At 39.7% G+C, this 21,470-nt stretch overlaps 1 protein-coding gene across 6 annotated transcripts in view; it reads left to right on the top strand.

The window, feature by feature from the left end:
• The window catches only part of csmd3b (CUB and Sushi multiple domains 3b), a 373,567-nt gene that overhangs the window by 99,452 nt on the left and 252,645 nt on the right, over positions 1-21,470 (top strand). For all 6 annotated transcript variants that reach the window (XM_079656201.1, XM_079656206.1, XM_079656205.1 and 3 more), the window contains one exon: positions 14,944-15,056. In XM_079656201.1, coding sequence (XP_079512327.1) covers positions 14,944-15,056 — 113 coding nt within the window. The remainder of the gene's footprint in view (positions 1-14,943; positions 15,057-21,470) is intronic.

Genomic DNA, 21,470 nt, shown 5'->3' with positions numbered 1-21,470 from the left:
CGTCTGCAAAGTGCAACTCCGAAAAAAGAGAATACAATAATATTCAATTACTATTATACAGCGTATTACTACCAAACTCACTACACACATCTCCTGTGTGTTTTACTACAGCAAGTAGTTTGGAAGAATATCCTCTTGAATAATTTGGGGGATTATTTATAATATAAAATCATCTTAAATAACGTTACTATTATACAGTATATTTCTACCAAACTCACTATTTGCATTGTTGTTGTTGTTAGCATCTGGTTAGCTAGCTGCGCTAACGGATATTAAAAGTTGTTTCTAAAACAAGGAAAGGGAGAGCTCTCTGCTGTCAGACTGAGAGGGATAACTACAACTCAGTGAGGTAAGGGACTCTGTTTAACTTTAGTCTAGTTATCTCAGTGGGTCTCAAACGTTTTAGTCACCATTTATGAGAATAAATGAAAAACAGTTATGAAATAGCCTACTATATGACAGTAAAACAAGAATACAGTTTAAAAAGGCGAGTGATTTGTAAAATATCCATAAAGAAAAAGACAATCTGTTTACAGTTCTGTTTCATGTGGGTGTTGAGAGATGTATCCATACATTCATTTTGCTCTCAAAATGCACCAGGTTGATGTATTTAACTTCAATATTTAAAAAATCTTCATTGTAAGTAAGAGTAGCGGGTACACTGTCTGTGGATGTGCGTATTCCACTGTAGCGCCCTGTACATTAATGGGAAACCCTAGTTTGTACATGTTCAATACATTTGTAACACTGTACACATGAACGTTTCTTTTTTAGGTTCACCAAAAAAAAAATCTCACTACAAGCTGAACTCAAATGTTGGCAGCCCTGGTTGAATCACTTTGAACATTCGTTTGAGATGTTGACGGGTTGGCCGAACCTTTTATTCCACAGTCAAACAACTTAATTTGCTTCGCCATTTTTTGTAAAAACAAACACATGGCGCACGGCGCACCGCGCACACGAGTAAACGTGCATTGCCTTCTGGCTCCGTAATCATACCAATGCACGTGCAAAAGGTTCCGACTGGTCACAACAATAATTAAATATCACTCTTAATACAACAAATAATTAACATTTTTCAATTTTGGGGTGCACATTTTGCTGTTTGCTCTTATTTCTTCATGTTAAAAAGTGGTTGCCACTGATGGCAACCAAAGGCCAAGAAGTGGTTGACATTTTTTCTGAATGTTTGCCAATGGCAATCTGGCAACCGTTACTGTCGAGCCCTGCCGTGTAAGGTACACATTGTTTACTGCATCAATGGAAGTCAAGGTTCATTCGCAACATTGGATTCTTGCCTTTCATTAGGCATTTTGCTCTTGTCCCTTTCAAATTAGACTATTGATACTCCAAATAATTGGACTTTCATTCTGTCTAAACCTGGTAAAGTGTACATGGCCTTGGTGAGACCCATTAAGCCTTGGTCATGACTGGATCTTCTTAACTCTGTTGTTGTTGAATTGGAGGCTAATGAGAACCAAGGCGGCGAAACAAGTCAGCTAATATCCCTTGGATGACTCTCTTGTCTCGTAATATAGACAGTCCTGTGTGTATGTGTGCAGTAATCCCAGTGGTTAAACGGGTAATCCCCTCAAGCCGCCCATTAGTCCCTTGACACACATACACACACACACACACACACACACACACACACACACACACACACACACACACACACACACACACACACACACACACACACACACACACACACACACACACAAACACACGCACATACAGCTCGCCTAGGGCAGTCACCCAGGTGTCAGGCTGACTGTTCCTCAGGGAGGGATCACTGTGATCAGCCACAGAGCCGGCCAACTGCCCCTAGAGGGAGGAGTGGAGGCACTGCCTGGTGATACATACAGATTAAAGGAAGAGTGAAAAAGGTATAGGGGAAGATGATGAAGATTTGGTAAACAGACTGCATGTATAATAGTGTTTGATAGTCTTTGTGAATACACATTTGTCACACTCTTATTCATATGAGGCTGCCATACAATATTCCTCCTACTCAACAGGAGTGATAAACATTCATCCAAACTCAACCAGTGTTTTCTATGCCATTGGGAGCAGTTTAGGGTCCAGTATATTGCCCAAAGACACTTTGACACATTTACTGCACGGGCAGGGATTTGTGCAGCAATGTTCGATTTGAGTAAGCATCTTCAAACAGATGATTCACCAAGCAACAATGGGACTTTCTTAAAAATACAAAGCCTGTGAGTGTTTGAAGTCCTTGTTCTTGAAATGTCTCTTTCCCTTTCTTAATGTGTGTTTGACATCTTCTAGCCCTTGAAACCTGAACACAAATACTCATAGTCCCAAATATATGCCTGTCAGTGATAAAAGGAGCCCTCTTTGTTACTTATTTAAAACACACTTTTCATAGGTGTGTGGCATTTGTTCAGACAACAACATTTTTCTGGAGACTAGCCTCCTACTGTCCCTCTGGAGTTTGGTAGTAAACTGTGTGGGCTGCATGAGACATGCTTCTCTTATTATGTGGAGACAAGTACACTGAAGCTCTACTTTTGTGAGTCATTCAGTGTGAACACTAAACACATCAGCTCTCTACATTGACATGGGACAACAGAGGAGTCTTTCCCTTTACAATGTCACATAACATAAACAATCAGACATCAACAGTGAGTCATTCACACTCTGGGTACCATTTGTTTGTATTTTTTCATATTGTCTGTCTCCACAGCCATTTCTGGACACAATGTTACAAATGGTTTTTCTCGCTTGGTTCTGCACCGCTTCATTTGAACTTGGTCTGTTCCAGACCTACAATATCTTGTCTTCAACTCTTTATACACCTCTGCTTTATCATATGTCCTTCCATGTTTTCTATGAAAGCACAGAAGCATTGTATGGATCATAGAGTCCTAGTAGTTGGTGTATTGTGATTTTGCACTCAACAACCAGTCGTTATTTTGCTTTTCAGGGCTATTCAGCCACTTGAAGGATTAGGGATGCACTGATCGCCAATTTCAGGGCCGATCGCCGGAATCAGTATCGGTCGATCGCCGATCCGATCGAGTGGGCAGGGCCCAAATGGAAGATTTAAACATCACTTTAAATCTTCCATTTAAAGTGATGTTTACAACTCAGTTAATGGGGCTCATGCACTGGAGCTTCCACAAACAACAATCAACTTTATTCAAGTTTACATTCACTTTGGATAATAACACGGGAGAAATGAGCGGAAGCACTCTCTTTTCCGCTCTCTCCCTCCTGACAGCCTGTCAGTATCTCATTCAGCTCACTGATCCAGTAATGAGTGACCCGACAATGAAGAATAATATATTTATAACTAGTTTAGCTTATTCCAGAGGTAGATAAAATAGCTAAGTGTGTTAGGTCTAACTCTTGTGTGTTTCGCTCCGCTCACCGGTCTGGCGGGCGGAGCTGCAGGATTTCTGCTTCACACACGTTGCATACCGCTATTTTACTGTCTTTTTCGGACACCTTAACATAATGCCAGACCGGTGAAGCCATTCTGGCGAGCTTGTTTTGCCACGCACAGAGAAAAGTGTTGTGTATTTTACAGATAAAAGTGTCGTGTATTTTGCGATCGGCTCTCGCGATCGGCATGTTTAGAGAGCACCGATCGATCGGTAGAGAGAGTGAGTATCGGCCGATCTCGATCGGTGACCGATCGATCGGAGCATCCCTATGAAGGATATAGCTTTGTGTTGCCAAAAACTCAACCAAACATTACAACATGTCATTTCACGAGCAAGGTTTCCTTTAGCCAGCCTTTAAATACATTCAATTACGATTATGTGATAAGTAGACTCAAATGCAGTTTGAATTGAGTGACCTTCAAAATGCAAAAAAAACACTCATAAGCATCAGTAATTGAAACACACTATTTTTGCTATTGTCTTGAACAGGACTTGATTTGTTCTGGACTCGGTCTTGACTTGGGCTTGAATGGATCTTGTCTTGGACTTGATTACATTGATCTTGACTACAGCCCTGCCTGATACAGTACACATTGCATTTAGCATTATTCCGGCCACTACTTTAGTTTTAGATTTAAAAAAATCTACATTAACATGTTTAAAGATTACATGGAGGGGTGTATTTAAAGGGGACCTATCATGCAAAATGCACTTTTGTATGTCTTTTATACATGAATATGTGTCCCCGGTGTGTCAAGGAACTCAACAAGTGTCAGAAAACACAACCCTCTCTTTTTTCCTCCATACCCAAATCTCTAAAAACGGGCTGCAACTGAGCTGATTATTATTTGGATTTTTCTGACGTTAGAAAAGCGGTGCCCCGCCTATATGCGCAACTCTCCACCTATCAGGGGAATGAGAGACCGCTCGAAAGCGCTGGAGACGCTGTAGTACATATGCCAGGCCTGTAAGTAGCGCTGTAGTCTGCCACAAAAGCAGAATCAGCCCTTGCAAAAACAGGGCTGGAAAAGAGCAAATAGAGTGAAATGAGGCATGGCTAAAATGCATGATCTGTTTTGTATTTTGAAAAAAAACTTCACAGACATGTTTTTTATAGGTATGGCCCTACAATATATGTTTCAAATATAGCATGATAGGTCCACTTTAAACTTGAAGTCTCCGCCCCTCCAGAAAGGATCAGACGATTGAGCCGGGACAGTCAGACATAAGGAGACATAAAGGCCCGGGGACAGAGAGACTGAGAACAATGTGTTTCTCTCTGCTCTGTTGCTCTCCATTATCCTTCAAGACAAAAATACAAGGATTTCATTAAAAGACCATGTTGTGACCTTAACACACATACCCATGCGTGAACACACACAGTGTTGATGTATCAATTAATCACTGTGTGTCACTTGACCATTAAAGCCTGTGTATCCTCACTGGGCCATGGGAATTATATACCGTTAGTGTTTGTGAGGGTGTGTTTGTTCTTCCCAAATCTTATAATGTTGATGTTCCATCAGGCTAACATGTTAATTGTGTGTGTGTGTCTGTGTGTCCAAGTGATTAGCATGCAGTATTATATAATAGCCTTTTGTTATAAAATATTATCACTAAATGACATTATTTGGCCGGCTCCCCTGGGCTAGAACTAACATATAGTACACACACTCAGCTAAACAGACATACACAATCGCAACCTCAATACACTCACAGTCATTTAAATATCCATTGGAGGCTAAAGTCATTATGGAGTAGATTCTTAAAGTAGCAATTTGAATGAATAATGTAATTCATTTTCACACAATAGCATATTAAAGTCCAAAGAGGAACTGAAGAAAATCACTAGCTTTGGGCCCGATGCCCATTTGACATATTTGTGAGCAGGATAGGGTCTTTCTTTAGTGGTCAACAGTACAGGCAAATGCGTTAACCCATCATATGATATGGGTTATATGTTCAAAAGTGTATACTTACCTGTCCTTTTTGTATATGGTCTAAATATGACTGCTTTATATTAACACTATATTTATGTTATTTATAATTATCAAAAACTTCCCCTAAACCAGAGTCATAAATAACAGGACATTTAGGTTGAGAGCACCTCAGGCTGATTTTATGGATGTAAAAAAAACATTTCTGATTCACGAACAATACATGCTCCAACTTATATATATTTATTTTAACAAATTGTTCGGTGTCCTTGGGTGTCATGAAGGCAAGGCAAGGCAGTTTTATTTATTTAGCACCTTTCAGCACGCGACAATTCAAAGTGCTTTACAAAATAAAAACAAAGACATTTAAGAATAAATACAGCATAAACACATTATTAAATGGCATTTAAAAACAGGCATAAAAAAGCTAAGATAATGAAATACATAAATATGAAAGGCGCCTAAAATATATTATTATTATTATTATTGTTATTATTATTATACAGTATGTGAGTTTCAAGCTCTCTTGCTACAGCTAACAGAAGATCAACCTGCCTACACTAGGAAGTGCAATTTGCAGTAATAAACCCCATTATTTCATTTATCAACATACATAATGTCAACTGTATGTGCTCCAGCATTATTAAGGTATACAGTAAGCCATACTGTCAGTCACTGTTCAGTCATTAACTGAATCATGAGTCGGCTATTTGTGTCAAAACTAAAAAGTACATTACATTATAGACCCAACTTGTGATTACCCAAACTAATCTTTTCACTTTGATTTCCACTCGACTCTCATGGCGCTCAAATACAGTACAAGAATGTACAATGCAAACTTTAGCTAATTGTAAGAACTGCATTCTAACTAATTGTAATCCACTTTTGTGAAAGTATAATATAATTTTTTGTTTAAATGTGTTGCCTTATGATTATAACATGTTTCTTTAATGGGACTTCACAGGCAACACGAGTGTAGGGAATATTTCTGTGTTTTTATGTTTTAGTTGTATATGTTACTTCTAGATTTATAAAGGTTATTTTACATAAACAGGAACATTGTGCCACAAGCCTTCAGGCAACAAGCCATGATAACATTCAACCATTCACTTGCATCTTCGTGTGTGTGTGTCTCTGTGTGTGTGTGTGTGTGTGTGTGTGTGTGTGTGTGTGTGTGTGTGTGTGTGTGTGTGTGTGTGTGTGTGTGTGTGTGTGTGTGTGTGTGTGTGTGTGTGTGTGTGTGTGCGTGCGTGCGTGCGTGCGTGCGTGCGTGCGTGCGTGCGCGTGCGTGCGCGCGCGTGCGTGCGTGCGTGTGCGTGCGTGTATACACACTGCATACATTCCTGTTTGTGAAGTAGACATGAACAAAGTATAAACTAACAGTCAGACCACTAGCTGACCTTGATACTAAACATACAAAAAATATCTCTAGCCAAAAGGTGCCTGACTAAAAAATTAACCTTTTACAAGAATTGTCCAAGCAGCTAGAGCTCACTTTAAGTTAAGTTGTTTACAATTTCATTAATGAAATACCTACTGTACAAACACAACTGAAAGTACTTAAAGCAATAGTAAAGTCATTCACTCATTCAGATTCTTGTAATACACTTATTATTTAATAAGTTTTGTAGGAAATAAATCAGAAATGTTATGGAATAAACTATATTTTTATGTTTTGAACATGTCAAGATTTTTGCATATACAGTTGCAAGAAAAAGTATGTGAACCCTTTGGAATTACCTGGATTTCTGCATAAGTTGGTCATAAAATGGAGGAAGCCACTGCTGTCCAGAAAAAACCTTGCTGCATGTTTGAAGTTTGCAAAAGAGCACCTGGATGTTCCACAGCACTACTGGCAAAATATTCTGTGGACAGATGAAACCAAAGTTGAGTTGTTTGGAAGGAACACACAACGCTATGTGTGGAGAAGAAAAGGCACAGCACACCAACATCAAAACCTCATCCCAACTGTGAAGTATGGTGGAGGGAGCATCATGGTTTGGGGCTGCTTTGCTGCCTCAGCGCCTCAACAGATTGCCATCATCGACGGAAAAATGAATTCTCAAGTTTATCAAGAGATTTTGCTGGAGAACTTAAGGCCATCTGTCCACCAATTGAAGCTCAACCGAAGATGGGTGATGCAACAGGACAACGACCCAAAGCACAGATGTAAATCAACAACAGAATGGCTTCAACAGAAGAAAATAGGCCTTCTGGAGTGGCTCAGTCAGAGTCCTGACCTCAACCCAATTGAGATGCTGTGGCATGACCTCAAGAGAGCGATTCACACCAGACATCCCAAGAATATTGCTGAACTGAAACAGTTTTGTAAAGAGGAATGGTCCAAAATTCCTCCTGACCATTGTGCAGGTCTGATATGCAACTATAGGAAACGTTTGGTTGAGGTTATTGCTGCCAAAGGAGGGTCAACCAGTTATTCAATCCAAGGGTTCACATACTTTTTCCACCCTGCACTGTGAATGTTTACATGGTGTGTTCAATAAAAACATAAAAACATATAATTGTTTTTATGGTTTTAGCTTAAGCAGACTGTGTTTGTCTATTGTTGTGACTTAGATGAAGATCAGAACACATTTTATTTATTTATTTAATTTATGCAGAAATCCAGGTAGTTCCAAAGGGTTCACTTTTTCTTGCAACTGTACATGCTAGAGAATGACAACTAGCTTCTGCTGTTGGTCAACCTGTGTGGTTTAATGTGTGTGTTTATGTGTGTGGTGAGTGTAGGTCCTCCCATCATATTTCTTCTCTTACATTCTCTCTCTCCCACCATCCTATCTCCTCCTAGTCTCCCTCCATCCATATATCTTTCCATTGACTGTCGCTTTAAGGTGCTGACAGCCCTGCCGCCTCCCCTTTAAATGCCAGCAGACACATTCAATCTGTCTCTACCTATCTACAGAATACATGTGTGTGTGTACTTCCATGCACATGTGTGTGACCCTTCCAGTATATGCATTTTTGTGTTTGTTTGCCCCTTTCAATGTTTGTGTGTCAGGTTTAACAGTAAGTGATGAGGTAGCCAGCAGCCTAAACAAGCTTTAGCTCAGGGGGGCAGCACTCACTATCTATCTAACTGCTGGAGAGAGAGAGGAGAGGAGGGGAGGGGAAAGACAGGTTCACATCCTTTTTCAACATTGTGAATATACTGTACTGTTTACTGTTACCATTGAAAGACTCATCATGAGGAATCCAAGTATACAGTGTGGCATGAAGCTTTGGAAAGTGACATTGAGATTATTTGTATTTTTATTTTTATATATTCTTGTAGCCACTTGGTACATAGAACTGTGAACATTCACTCATTGCTTTAAGCAATGCCAGACCAATATTTATACTAAATACATTTAGTGAAATAAAAATAAACAATAACATCTCTCATTCTTTCTAGTGCAGACACACTGTACAAATATGCCAATATACCGTTGCCAGTCTTTTGGCTGACGGTGACCGTATGGAAACTTAAAACATGTGTTCCATACCTTTATCCTTATCATACATGAAGTATAGATATATAGTGTCTCTCTCTTCGGGGGTGCACAGACAGCAGCGGTGGCCAACCAGAACCCCGTCCCCCCCGTCCCCCCCGTCCCGTCCCCCCCGTCCCGTCCCCCTCCTCCACTATGCACCACAAAAGGGCTTATCGTCCCTGGGCATCACAGCAATCCTGAGAGGGATTGGAAGGAATGGATGTTTGCACTGCTGGGTGCCAATACGTGACACACAAACACACACACACACACACACACACACACACACACACACACACGCACACGCACACGCATGCACGCACGCACGCACGCACACACACACACACACACACATACACACACACACACAGAGTTCATGGTGGGTAGGAATGACTGATTTACAAGTCACACCAGTGACTATTGACCACATGTACTCTGACCTGAAAAATGACAGTGTGTGTGTGTGTGTGTGTGTGTGTGTGTGTGTGTGTGTGTGTGTGTGTGTGTGTGTGTGTGTGTGTGTGTGTGTGTGTGTGTGTGTGTGTGTGTGTGTGCGTGTGTGTGTGTGTGTGTGTGTGTGTGTGTGTGTGTGTGTGTGTGTGTGTGTGTGTGTGTGTGTGTGTGTGTGTGTGTCACTCAGGCTAGTGTTGGTAATCAATCACTCACCACAGACCATGAACTTTAGACACGAGTAGGAAATAAATCTACTGACATGAAATGGAAGAGAGGGAAGGAGAAGAAGAGATTTTATTTTTTTTATTTACTAAAGAGGACAATGTTCTCTTCACACCACTTTCAATATTAATGGCTCCTTCCTTCACAATATGTAACACATTTAAAACAATGAAATACATTATTTTTTTGGGAAAATTATAATCTCTTTAAAGTGTTCCAGGAAATTGGTATGACCTATTAATTTAGAATAACATCATTAGCAAATCTAATCTCTGATCCATGTTTTTGTGGCAAAGGACACATCAACATGTCTCAAATGGAGATGATGCAGTTCATCTTCTCACTTGTATTTCTGCAAGTGTAGTTGCGTTCATTTGTAGCGTCATGATATGAATATTAACGTAACACTGCATGATGAAATAGCAGTGAAATAAGATAATAAGATATTCAAGAAATAAAGTAAATACATCATTCAAAATACCAAATAACAATACTAAAATGTGTGTGTGGTTTTTATAAAACAGTTAGCTTGGCTGTTAAATTAATCAAATATGGCTGGTTTCCTCTGGGTATAAATTGCCTTTATAAACTGGCTCTGCACCCCATGAAAAAATATAATGCGCTGGACTCGTATACGGAACACATTACAAATATACAGTTCGTATTTGACTATATCTACTGTATATACAGTATCACTATAAATGCAAACATCGTTTTTGATTTATATTCTCATAAACGTATTTAATTACAGATCAAATTTTTGCAAACATAATCATTCAATTGGGAAATGACTTATGGTTATAAATTACTCATAAGTTGTAAATATAATAACCTCAAAACATACAAATACTTTACTATGCTTATCCCTACCTCTGTCTGCTGTACATGTTTGCTATGATTTTCTGTTCCATTTAAGACAAACTTATATTAAACAAACGGACTTTCTGTATGTGTGCTCTGATTGGAAAGACAAGCTGTGAAAAGGCTTCTGGTGTACGTGTTAAAAGCTACCTGCCTCTCAGGGAGGAGAGAGACAAGTGGCAAGAAAGTAAATGGCCAGTAAACTGACACACTTCCTGTTCTCCCAATGGGACGAGTCAGGGTGGAAGAGTAAATCAAATATGAATGCTGGAACATGGGGTGAGACTGGAGGAAGACGAGCTTCAGAGCCTTTTGGTTTGTGGGGTCAGATCTTGGGGCAGTATCAGCTCAATAAAACACACACAACCAAACTCAAACACACACATTCTCACACACAGTACACACCTTCTCTAGCTCACAGACACAGACTTCCAATGGTCTCTCGGTACTATTACTTTGGTGGTTAGGGACGTGTAGCTTCACATAGTGACACTAGCTGAGGGAAACAAACACACTTTAACACTGAACTCCTCTCACATTTCAATCTTATGAGAATACAAATGTCACCTAATTTGCGCCCAGTTCGGTTTTACATTGCTCAATACATTATGTGTATACTCAAACCAACATGTCTTTTTATTTCATGATCATCATAGAAAATAATCAGGAACAGCTATGCATGTTTTAGGATGTATGTTTTGCCTCTGTTCATAGTATAGAAGATAGAATGGTATAAGGATAGACTTGTTGGTATGCATGATCTTTCAAGGGAAAAAGGTCGTTTTTCAAATGCCTAGGAAGGAGGCAGTTAAGTTGATTTGACTACAGCCAACTATTTTTGTTAGTCAACTTTCCATATACACAGATTACTTCTATATATGTTTTTTTTTTATAGGTAATATGCTTCTTTTGAAAGTAAAAGCCTCAAAGCTAAATGTAAGTCAATATCCATTTCATAAACACAACTGCTCAGTAAGACAATGTCATTAAGCTGTATTAAAAATAGGTGCTCCCAGTGAATTCATGCCAAATCTCATCTAAATAAGCGTATTAATTCATATTTTCTTTGTAATTATGCCACACTCACTCACATCGCTTAATTTAAATGTATATCCAAACCATATGAGAGTACATGGCTTGTTAGTCAACATAAGAATACTCCATGATGTGATTTAATGATGCAGTTCACTTCAGATGTGATTTAACCGAGAACAACACAAAGCCGACACAAAGCCTTAAGTGTGCACCAGTTTGTTGCCTCATTCTGTCCATATTTCTCCCTTTTTGTTTTATTTTTACAGTTGATCTCTTTCGGCTCTATCTCTGTTTCTTTCATGGCAGTAATAATAATGAAAAATCTATTTTCCCTCTTGGCAATAAAGAGACCATCAGATACAAGGGACGGAGAGAACAAGAGAAACGGGGTCTGACAATCGCATTAGCCAGACTGCATGGTTGCTTTTTGAACAAAATAAAGAGTGTGTGTGTGTGTGTGTGTGTGTGTGTGTGTGTGTGTGTGTGTGTGTGTGTGTGTGTGTGTGTGTGTGTGTGTGTGTGTGTGTGTGTGTGTGTGTGTGTGTGTGTGTGTGTGTGTGTGTGTGTGTGTGTGTGTGTGTGTGTGTGTGATCCCGTGTGACGCCCCTTTTGTTTGTGTATGAGTGCGCCAGAGTAGAGAAAGCACTCAGCTGATATTAGCTCGTTCTTCATTCACTCGCTAATGTGATTTCACTCTATACACCACACACACACTCCCACAGGAATAGACACCCTTGGTTCCATCCCTCTTTCACTTTCTCTAAAATAATTGTGGTGTTACCTCATACATCTCAAAACACATAAATCCCCAGATAAATTGTTACTCAGGAACTAGAGTGTAGAGGCTGTTTGTGTGAGTGTTAAAAGTTTGTCTCTGGAGGAGTAAAGCATTACAGATACGATTTTGGAAAGGAAGCGGAAGGGTTCAACGTTTATTTACATAACACGATATTTGTGTTTTTCATGCTGGCTGCGTTTTTATCAGCAAGCTCCATACAAACAAGAATGCACACAATTTTTCAAAAAGGATATCATATTTTCTTTATTTGTATTGGTTATAGAGTGCCACAGTGAAACGTCCTAAAATCTATCGATCAGATTTATGATTCGAAAAGTAGACATGTGGAGATTATCCTACTGAACAAAACGTGATCCGTCTCTTAAATGCGTGTCAACCACAGACCTTATTTCTAGCTATTTTCCAAAATCCTGCATGAGTGGGAACGGTATGAGTGCAGATGAGCAAAGTTCTGTCCATCCATGCAGATCATCTATGTGTTTCTTGATGGATAGTTCTACAAGATGGGAAGAGGAAAAAAAGCCGAGCAGTGAAATAAAAACAAGTGGAACTAAGATATGGGCCTACTAAGAGAGTAAAGATGACAAGAGAATGGACACAAATGGGAAGGCAGCTAAGCCAGAAAAGGATGAAGACATTAAAGAGATGGCTACTCTAAAGAAAAAAGCCAACACTCATGTTTTGAGTGGCATTGGACTAGTTGAGAGAGAACGAAGATACAGAAAATAAGTTGAGTCAGATGAGAAAGGGAGTCAAGATGTGAGTAAGGGCCAACTAAAAAAGGGGAAACTGAAAGCAAGGGGAAGCAAATTGGATGGATAGGCGCATGTTGAACAGGCGAAGCACAGTTTGGATGAGCAGAAAAGCAGACGGATAAGATACAAATGCATTAAGGAACAAACTCAAGTAATAAACCTAACTACTAAAGAAAAAACTATTGGATTATTAGTGAGACATGACAAACAAGAGATGATGGGTGAGCAAATAAAAACAATGAAAAGAGAGTTTAGGATATTGAGAAAATTAGTATGAGAAGGGTGAGTGTGAAAAAAGGGCTGGGTTTTAAAGAAACAATAAGTTGCGCTTGTTTTGCTTCTAAAGCACAATTGATTAAAATGTGGAGACAGAAAGAAAGATGAGGGGGCAGATAGAAAATAGAGAGGAGAATACAGAATTAAAGGAAGTCAAACATTGTGTGAATGTGAAATGTTTTTAGAAACACATTATACAAGTTAAAGTTCTTAGGTTTACCTCTTTGGGAAAGAGTACACAGAACAACGTAATATGTCTTGCCACAACCATATTTAGCTTGTAGGGAAAAACTATGCTCCACATATTGATAGTTATATGTTGTATTTTTTTCTGATTACTTAGTTGTCTTGTCAGTAAGCACAATAAGTTGGGAGGAATACACAAAAAAATATATATATATAGGATACACAGTTTAGAGGAGTAAGAGCCAACCTGTAACTTATGAATATATATTGCATTGGTTACAGAACATAAACAAGGGGATACATGTATTACTAATCAAACCCATGTTTAAAAGTATACATTGAACTCTGACTACAATGGAAAGAAGAGATACATTAACGATTGACAATACCAGAGAGAGATGCTCTGTATAAAAATGAAAGGTAATTTAGAGTAAAAAGACCAAAGAGAAGAAATTAGGGGACAAAAGGAAAGGATTCGAGAAAGAAGAAAGGATGATGAAGGGTGGTTACAAAAATATGTGAGCTTTATGAAGGCCAGTAAAAGGCAGAGAGAGGAAGAATATCGATTTGCAGTAGGTGGGTAAATGCCACAGAGAAGAGCAGAGAGAAGAGAAAGTGTGCAAGGACGTTGAAGTAAAGAGTGAACAGTTAGAAGGCTTACGTAAGAGGAGGAGAAGCGGGTGGCAGATGAAAGAGGAAGGGAGGAATTGGAAGGAAGGATGGAGGTGAAATAAAGGGAAGAATGTTAACTTAAGGACAAACGTATTGCAGTGGCAGAAACGTTAAGGTTTGGCTGTTGTCCATACCTTTAAAAAAGCTGGCCTTCCATTCCTTCTTCTCTCCTCTTCCTCATGTAATCAAAGGAATGTAAAAGCTGAATACACACCTGGGCAGTTATGTGTAAGCACATTTTTGGAGGACACACTCAATCATGTGGAGTTTAGATTAAAGGCAGCCTTGCCTCCTTACTTGACTCTCTGTTTTTGTTTACCTTTTGTATAAAAACCCATTTCAATATGACAGATAAGTTAACCAAGGCTCACTTGTTTCTCACCCCTATCCAGTGTACTTGGTTTTAATGCAGCCCTGTTTTATGTTTTCAAAAAGCTGTTCTGCCTCGGGACTGTTTGCAGTGGTCCTACTAAAAGCACACATATTAGATAGAAGGGTAATCAAACTGGCAAAGTATCCGTATGTATGTCTCATCTGATGAAACACAGTCGACTCGTGGACATAAAATTCAGGAGTTTTTCTTCACTAAACGCATTATAATCTGATTTTACGAGTACATTCAGTACTTTTCTAGGCACAGGAAGCACCTACATTCATGTTTAGCTGATGAATGAGTCTTTTGTTTTAACACATCAATATGCTAATCTTTTTGTTGCTATAGGTTAACAAGCTGTCAGGCCTTTTGTATCGCCAACAATAAAGGGACTGTCGTTTTTTCTGTATGGTTCACGTGTCAGGTAATTGTCTGATAATGTCAACACATTGCGCTCTGTGTTTCTACAGGATAACAGGCTTCCAGGTCCCTCCCCCTGTCACCAGCACAGGAAACGTCTTCTCACTGAGGTTGACCAGTGACTTCGCTGTCTCTGCGCATGGCTTCAAACTCAACTATGAAGGTCAGACACTGTCAGTGCGTGTTTGTGTGTGTGGGGGGTTGTTGTGTAATCATGTTTAGGCTGGGCTTTATTGAGGAGTATCTAAAGTTCAGAAACATTACCAATATAAATAACAACCACTAAACCCCCTTGCAAAGAATGATAAAAGTCTAAATTGAGCAGGTGCACTGTCAATCAATCAATCAATGTTTATTTATATAGCCGAATATCACAAATGTTACATTTGTCTCAGTGGACTTCACAGTTTGTACAGAATATCAGTATGACAATACGACACCCTCTGTCCTTAGACCCTCACATCGTACAAGGAAAAACTTCTGGAGAAAACCCACAGTAAACATGTTTACTGTGTGTTGTTTACCTGAAGCAACCCCTGATATTTCATATACACATTACATTTGGAGGAAGCAACACATCACAATAGAACCTTTAAAAACACTACATGTTTTTATCTTTGGGACGATTTAACTCTGAGCCCAAAACTCTAGATTTTGTGGACAGTATTTACATATTAAAGGTCACCTATTATTATAAAAAGACATGCGTTAAGAGATTCTGAAAGTTTCAGCAACGAATATTTGCTCTCTTTTTGTCCTGATCCATTTACATAAAAACCTGTCTGAAAATGAGCTGATTAGATTTTGGCCACTTTATGATGTCATAACCTGAATCTCCTCCTAGAGCACCATTGTGCTCTTTCTAACCAAATATCTCTCAAAGGGGCGTGGGGAGGGGCTCCTTATTTTCATCTAAAGTAACAGACATAGAATCAGCACTTTTGAAACAGTGTTATGAACCGAGACATAGGACGCAGGACCCAAAAGCAGGACTCGAAGACAGATGTCCAAAAAATAGAATGTTCTTTAATAACAAAAACTAAATCGTACTTTCAAAAAATAGAAAGCAGTTAAATGGCCAAAGCTAAGTTGTACAGCAACACAAAAACTCACTTGGCAAAAGGTCTAAATCTCAAGGTAGGTATCAGGAGTAAAAAAAGGCCCAGGTTCTCACGACATGAAACATAACGAACTGACAAAGGAACAAAGAAACACCAGGGCTATATATAGGTTAGGGGGATGGGCACAGGTAAAAACAATCAGGGCAGAGCCAAGCAATCTCAAGGGCGGGAAACACACAAAGGCAGGAAATGTGGGATCTGGAATGAGAGGAAAGATTACTTTAAAAAACAAAACAGGAAGTGACAAGATCAAAACACAAAACTAGAGTAAAAACATAACTAAACCTAACATATCTTTCGAGTCACAACAAACAGGGCTGAAACAGAGGGGATTATGGGATGCTACAATGATCTGTTTGGTATTTGGAGGCAAACCCTTCAGGGACTTGTTTTGTATATATCTGAGACCTATAATATGTTGATGAAAAACAGTATAGTAGGGGACCTTTAATATGTTCTTTATTGTCGGGAACACAGTGTGCAAGATGTTAATTTCATTCCTTTTAGGGGCCATTCAGAATCATTTTCAAGGAAAACTGTCATCTGCTGAACTTAGTCCATGTTTGTTGGCTCCTTTCCACTCAGCACAGCAAAGGACTCCCTAATGGGTTACAAGTTCATTCCTTTTCAACATGGCAGGCTGTCAAACCTACAGAGAGAGAGGAAATCATGGGCAGAGCACGACACAAAAAGAGAGCATACTGAAGGCTAGCAAGGACAGAAACAGTATTAGTTTCGTGGCCATATTTTTATCAGAAAACACCAATCTAACACTTTTTGCAATTTACTTTAGTGAAAACTAAAACCCTTTCTCTCTTTTACTTTAGTAAACATTTGAGACACTAGATCACTGAGGTTATTTTTGCATGACATACAAATAATAGTTTTTTGGGACGTTGTTATAGTTTTTAAAATGTTAACAAAGAAAAGAGGTGAAGGCTTACACAAGGGGTAGCTATAGCGACCCTTTTTGCCCTCCCTTTAGGGCTTGAGTAAACACCATGGCACCATTTCTCACAGATGAAAGAAGCGATATAATTAGTTGAAGTGAAGGTTAAAATTAGAAACTCACTATGAATCACCACCATGTCCTGTGTGCACTTAAGATTTCAGATTAGATTTAGATTAGAACAACTTTGATGTCCTCAATGAGGCAGTTAGTTCCAGTGCATAACCCTTTCTGCCTGAGGCACACATGACACTGAGCAACCCAACAAAACAAATAAGTTTCAATTATGTAGCCCTCTGCTTTTCACTGAGCAGGCTTCTGAGTTATCAAATGTCAGTTCGTATACAATCCCATATGCCAGATAAAAGGACAAGACATTAACTTAGGCATTAAATAATACACATTCAAATGAAGTTTTAAGATGCAAAGTCATTATGCATTGGTTTGATTTTAACATCACAATCATACACTTAGCATCGTAAAACTTTGTTGCAATGTATATATTAAAGTTGCAGAGGCTTACAGATGGTGTTTGAGATGTGGTCATATAGTATTCATTTAGTAGTACTGAGTACTGATAAGATATTCATACTGAATCTGGGTTATGGTTTACTACAGTAACCATTGTAACCACCAACAAGATATCACTAGAAGTCGGTTTTTCAAGACATAAATACTATAAAAGCGAGTGTGTGACGAACATTTCAATTAAAGGGGCACATACTTAAAGCAGAATTCATATGATGAGTAAGCCATATGTGCCCATGTTTACTGGAGCGGCTGTTCCCTCCTAAGAAAAGTACTCTGTGCCAACACACAAACTTCCTGTAGAAAAAAATATGGTGTAATGTTTGATGTGAACGGAATGTATGTTTGTACAATTTAGTTCACTACCTTTCAGCTGACAGCTTGTTTACATTTACATGCACACTCTGTCATGGGCACACACACACACACACACACACACACACACACACACACACACACACACACACACACACACACACACACACACAGACAGTGATGGTCCCTGCTGCTTGCTGTCGTCAATGATACACTGCTAGACTGTCTCTGTATACCTCATTCACACCAACGCAACTCCGGTTCAAGCTCCGTGCTAGAGCTTTTCAGGTTCAGAACCGGTTCTTCGGTTTAGCTCCGGCTCTTTTCACACCGCCCAGAGTCCGACTGGTGCTGCGTCATCGTTTGTGTCATGACGTAACCGTTTGCGTGCCTGCTTCATAAAGCCAAACCGTGCGGAAACCCCTTACAGCTCACACCAACAACAACAACAACAATGGCCGATTGTGCTCCAGCTTCCTCTGTACATCTTCAGAATACCAGATTCCCAGTAGGAGATGGTCTCTTCAGTGGACCACTGCTGCTTGTTAAGTTTCTCCATCGTTGTGTACAAACTGGATAAAACGCCAGCTTTTTGTTGTTGTTCAGGAGTTGATCCCACCCCTGCCCCCGCCTCGACGTAAGTGTGACGTATGCGGTACTTTTGCTCCAGCCGGACAATTTTTTGGTGCTTGAAACAAACCGGATTCCGGAGCTAAGAGGCTGCTCCGCTGCGGTGTGAACAGGAAAACACGGTGCTTTTCAAGCTCCAGCTCCGAACCGGCCCTGAAACACCGTTGGTGTGAATGAGTTATCTGTCCCTCTGGATCCCTCTCAGGGCCTGTGTGCCTGTCTGAATGTAGGCTGGATGGTTGGTTGGTGTGTAATTTGTTGATATGTGTGTTTGCTGTGCGAAATAAAGACAGTATCACTAATTGCATAGTGCATTGGTTTAAGTATGTACACATGCTGCATGTGTGTTCATGTGTGGGTTTGCGCTACTTTTAAGTCCAAGCAGTTGTCCCAGATTTATTCACTGGCACTAGTTTCCACTTGCTACTTTGCCCATGTTCATTATGATTGTGAGTCCCTAACTGTGTGTGTGTGTGTGCATGTGTGTGTGTGTGTGCGTGTGCGTGTGCGTGTGCGTGTGCGTGTGTGTGTGTGTGTGTGTGTGTGTGTGTGTGTGTGTGTGTGTGTGTGTGTGTGTGTGTGTGTGTGTGTGTGTGTGTGTGTGTGTGTGTGTGTGTGTGTGTGTGTGTGTGTGTGTGTGTGTACCCATGACAGAGTGTGCATGTACATGTTAACAAGCTGTCAAATAAAAGGACAAGACATTAACTTAGGCATTAAATAATACACATTCAAATGAAGTTTTAATATGCAGTCATTATGCATTGGTTTGCTTTTAACATCACAATCATACACTTAGCATCATAACACTTTTTTTCAATGTATATATTAAAGTTGCAGAGGCTTACAGATGGTGTTTGAGATGTGGTCATATAGTATTCATTTAGTAGCATTGTGTACTGATAAGATATTCATACTGCATCTGGGTTATGGTTTACTACAGTAACCATTGTAACCACCAACAAGATATCACTAGAAGTCAGTTTTTCAAGACATAAATACTATAAAAGTGAGTGTGTAAAGAACATTTCAATTAAAGGGGCACACACTTAAAGCAGAATTCATATGATGAGTAAGCCATATGTGCCCATGTTTACTGGAGCGGCTGTTCCCTCCTAAGAGAAGTATACTGTGCCAACACACAAACTTCCTGTAGAAAAAAACATGGTGTAATGTTTGATGTGAACGGAATATATGTTTGTACAATTTAGTTCACTACATTTCAGCTTAAAGATTGTTTACATTTACATGCACACTCTGTCATGGGTACACACCCAGATACACACACACACACACACACGCACGTGCGCACGCACACACACACACACACACACACACACACACACACACACACACACACACACACACACACACACACACACACACACACACACACACACACAGTGATGGTCCCTGCTGCTTGCTGTCGACAATGATACACTGCTAAACTGTCTCTGTGTCCCTCTGGATCCCTCTCAGGGCCGGTGTGCCTGTCTGAATGTAGGCTGGATGGTTGGTGAGTGTGTAATTTGTTGATATGTGTGTTTGTTGTGCGGCATAAAGACAGTATCACTAATTGCATAGTGCATTGGTTTAAGTATGTACACATGCTGCGTGAGTGTTCATGTGTGTGTTTGCGCTACTTTTATGTCCAAGCAATTGTCCCAGATTTATTCACTGGCACTAGTTTCAACTTGCTACTTGGCCCATGTTCATTATGATTGTGTGTGTGCACGTGTGTGCGTGTGTGCGTGCGTGCGTGCGTGCGTGCGTGCGTGCGTGCGTGTGTGTGTGTGTGTGTGTGTGTGTGTGTGTGTGTGTGTGTGTGTGTGTGTGTGTGTGTGTGTGTGTGTGTGTGTGTGTGTGTGTGTGTGTGTGTGTGTGTGTGTGTGTGTGTGTGTGTGTGTGTGTGTGTGTGTGTGTGTGTGTTCAACACAGAGAGTTTGTCCTAGGAAGAGCCCTGCTGCTGATACATTCAGCTGTTTGACGTACCCTGCAAGAAAGAGACAGGTCTCTCTTGGCACTTGAAAACATGCATCATTTTGCATATGATCTTTCTTTCCATATTAAGCATCCATCCCATACTGCCCAAAACACACAGCATGGGTGTGGATGTATACAGTGGAGATGAGATTGTCTCATAATGAATGATCCACCCAGATTTGGAACATTTGGGGAAAAGCATGCTTATACCATGTAATCCTTCTGCCTAATCTGTAACTGGAGCCAATTCATATTTTAGATTTCTGCAGGTAATGTCTAAGCTTAGTCAACATACATTTTTAGAAAAAGAACTGTGCATAATGTAACTGCCTATCATCAGGCACTGGTGGAAGTGTTGTTTGTTGCAAACATGTTTACTACTTTTATTATTTATTCAACCACTAGATATGATAACTTTAGAATCCCTGGTTAAATCATAAGTCTCTCTCTCTCTCTCTCTCTCTCTCTCTCTCTCTCGCTCTCTCTCTCTCTCTCTCTCTCTCTAAAATCGTATAAATTAAGATAATAATAGTGTTTATTATCATCAGGTGCAAATGCAAAGACCCTGGATCAGATATCATTATCAAGATGGTGCCAGATACATATCCCACATGTTCAAAAGGGATCTAAGAGTTAGATTTCTCCCCCATGTGTGGTGCCAGCTTTTATTCTCCAATTTTATCGTGCATATATAATACATTAACAAAGCCAGATCTTATCAAAAGTAAATCCATTACTACCTTTTTTTTTAATACAACTGTACTGTCTATCTCCCGACAGTATGGGTGGAATCAAGATGGACGGAAACAACTCCTAGGTTTGATAATTTAATCAAATCCAAATAGGTTGTTAACCTTAGAAGAAAAAAGGACAACAACAATACAACAATTAGGATCACACATATCCCATACAACTTAAATCAAATTCAATATAATAATCACACTTACTAGTGGCCTCTCCTGATTCCTCAATCTCAATGACGTTCATTTATGTATCCCCTCTACACATCAATAAACCCTGCGAAGCTCCACCCAGATTTACAGTATCACACACA

The sequence above is a fragment of the Notothenia rossii genome (genome assembly GCF_949606895.1).
Source record: "Notothenia rossii genome assembly, chromosome: 10".
Lineage (NCBI taxonomy): Eukaryota > Metazoa > Chordata > Actinopteri > Perciformes > Nototheniidae > Notothenia > Notothenia rossii.
This window is presented reverse-complemented; position numbering and strand designations above follow the sequence as displayed.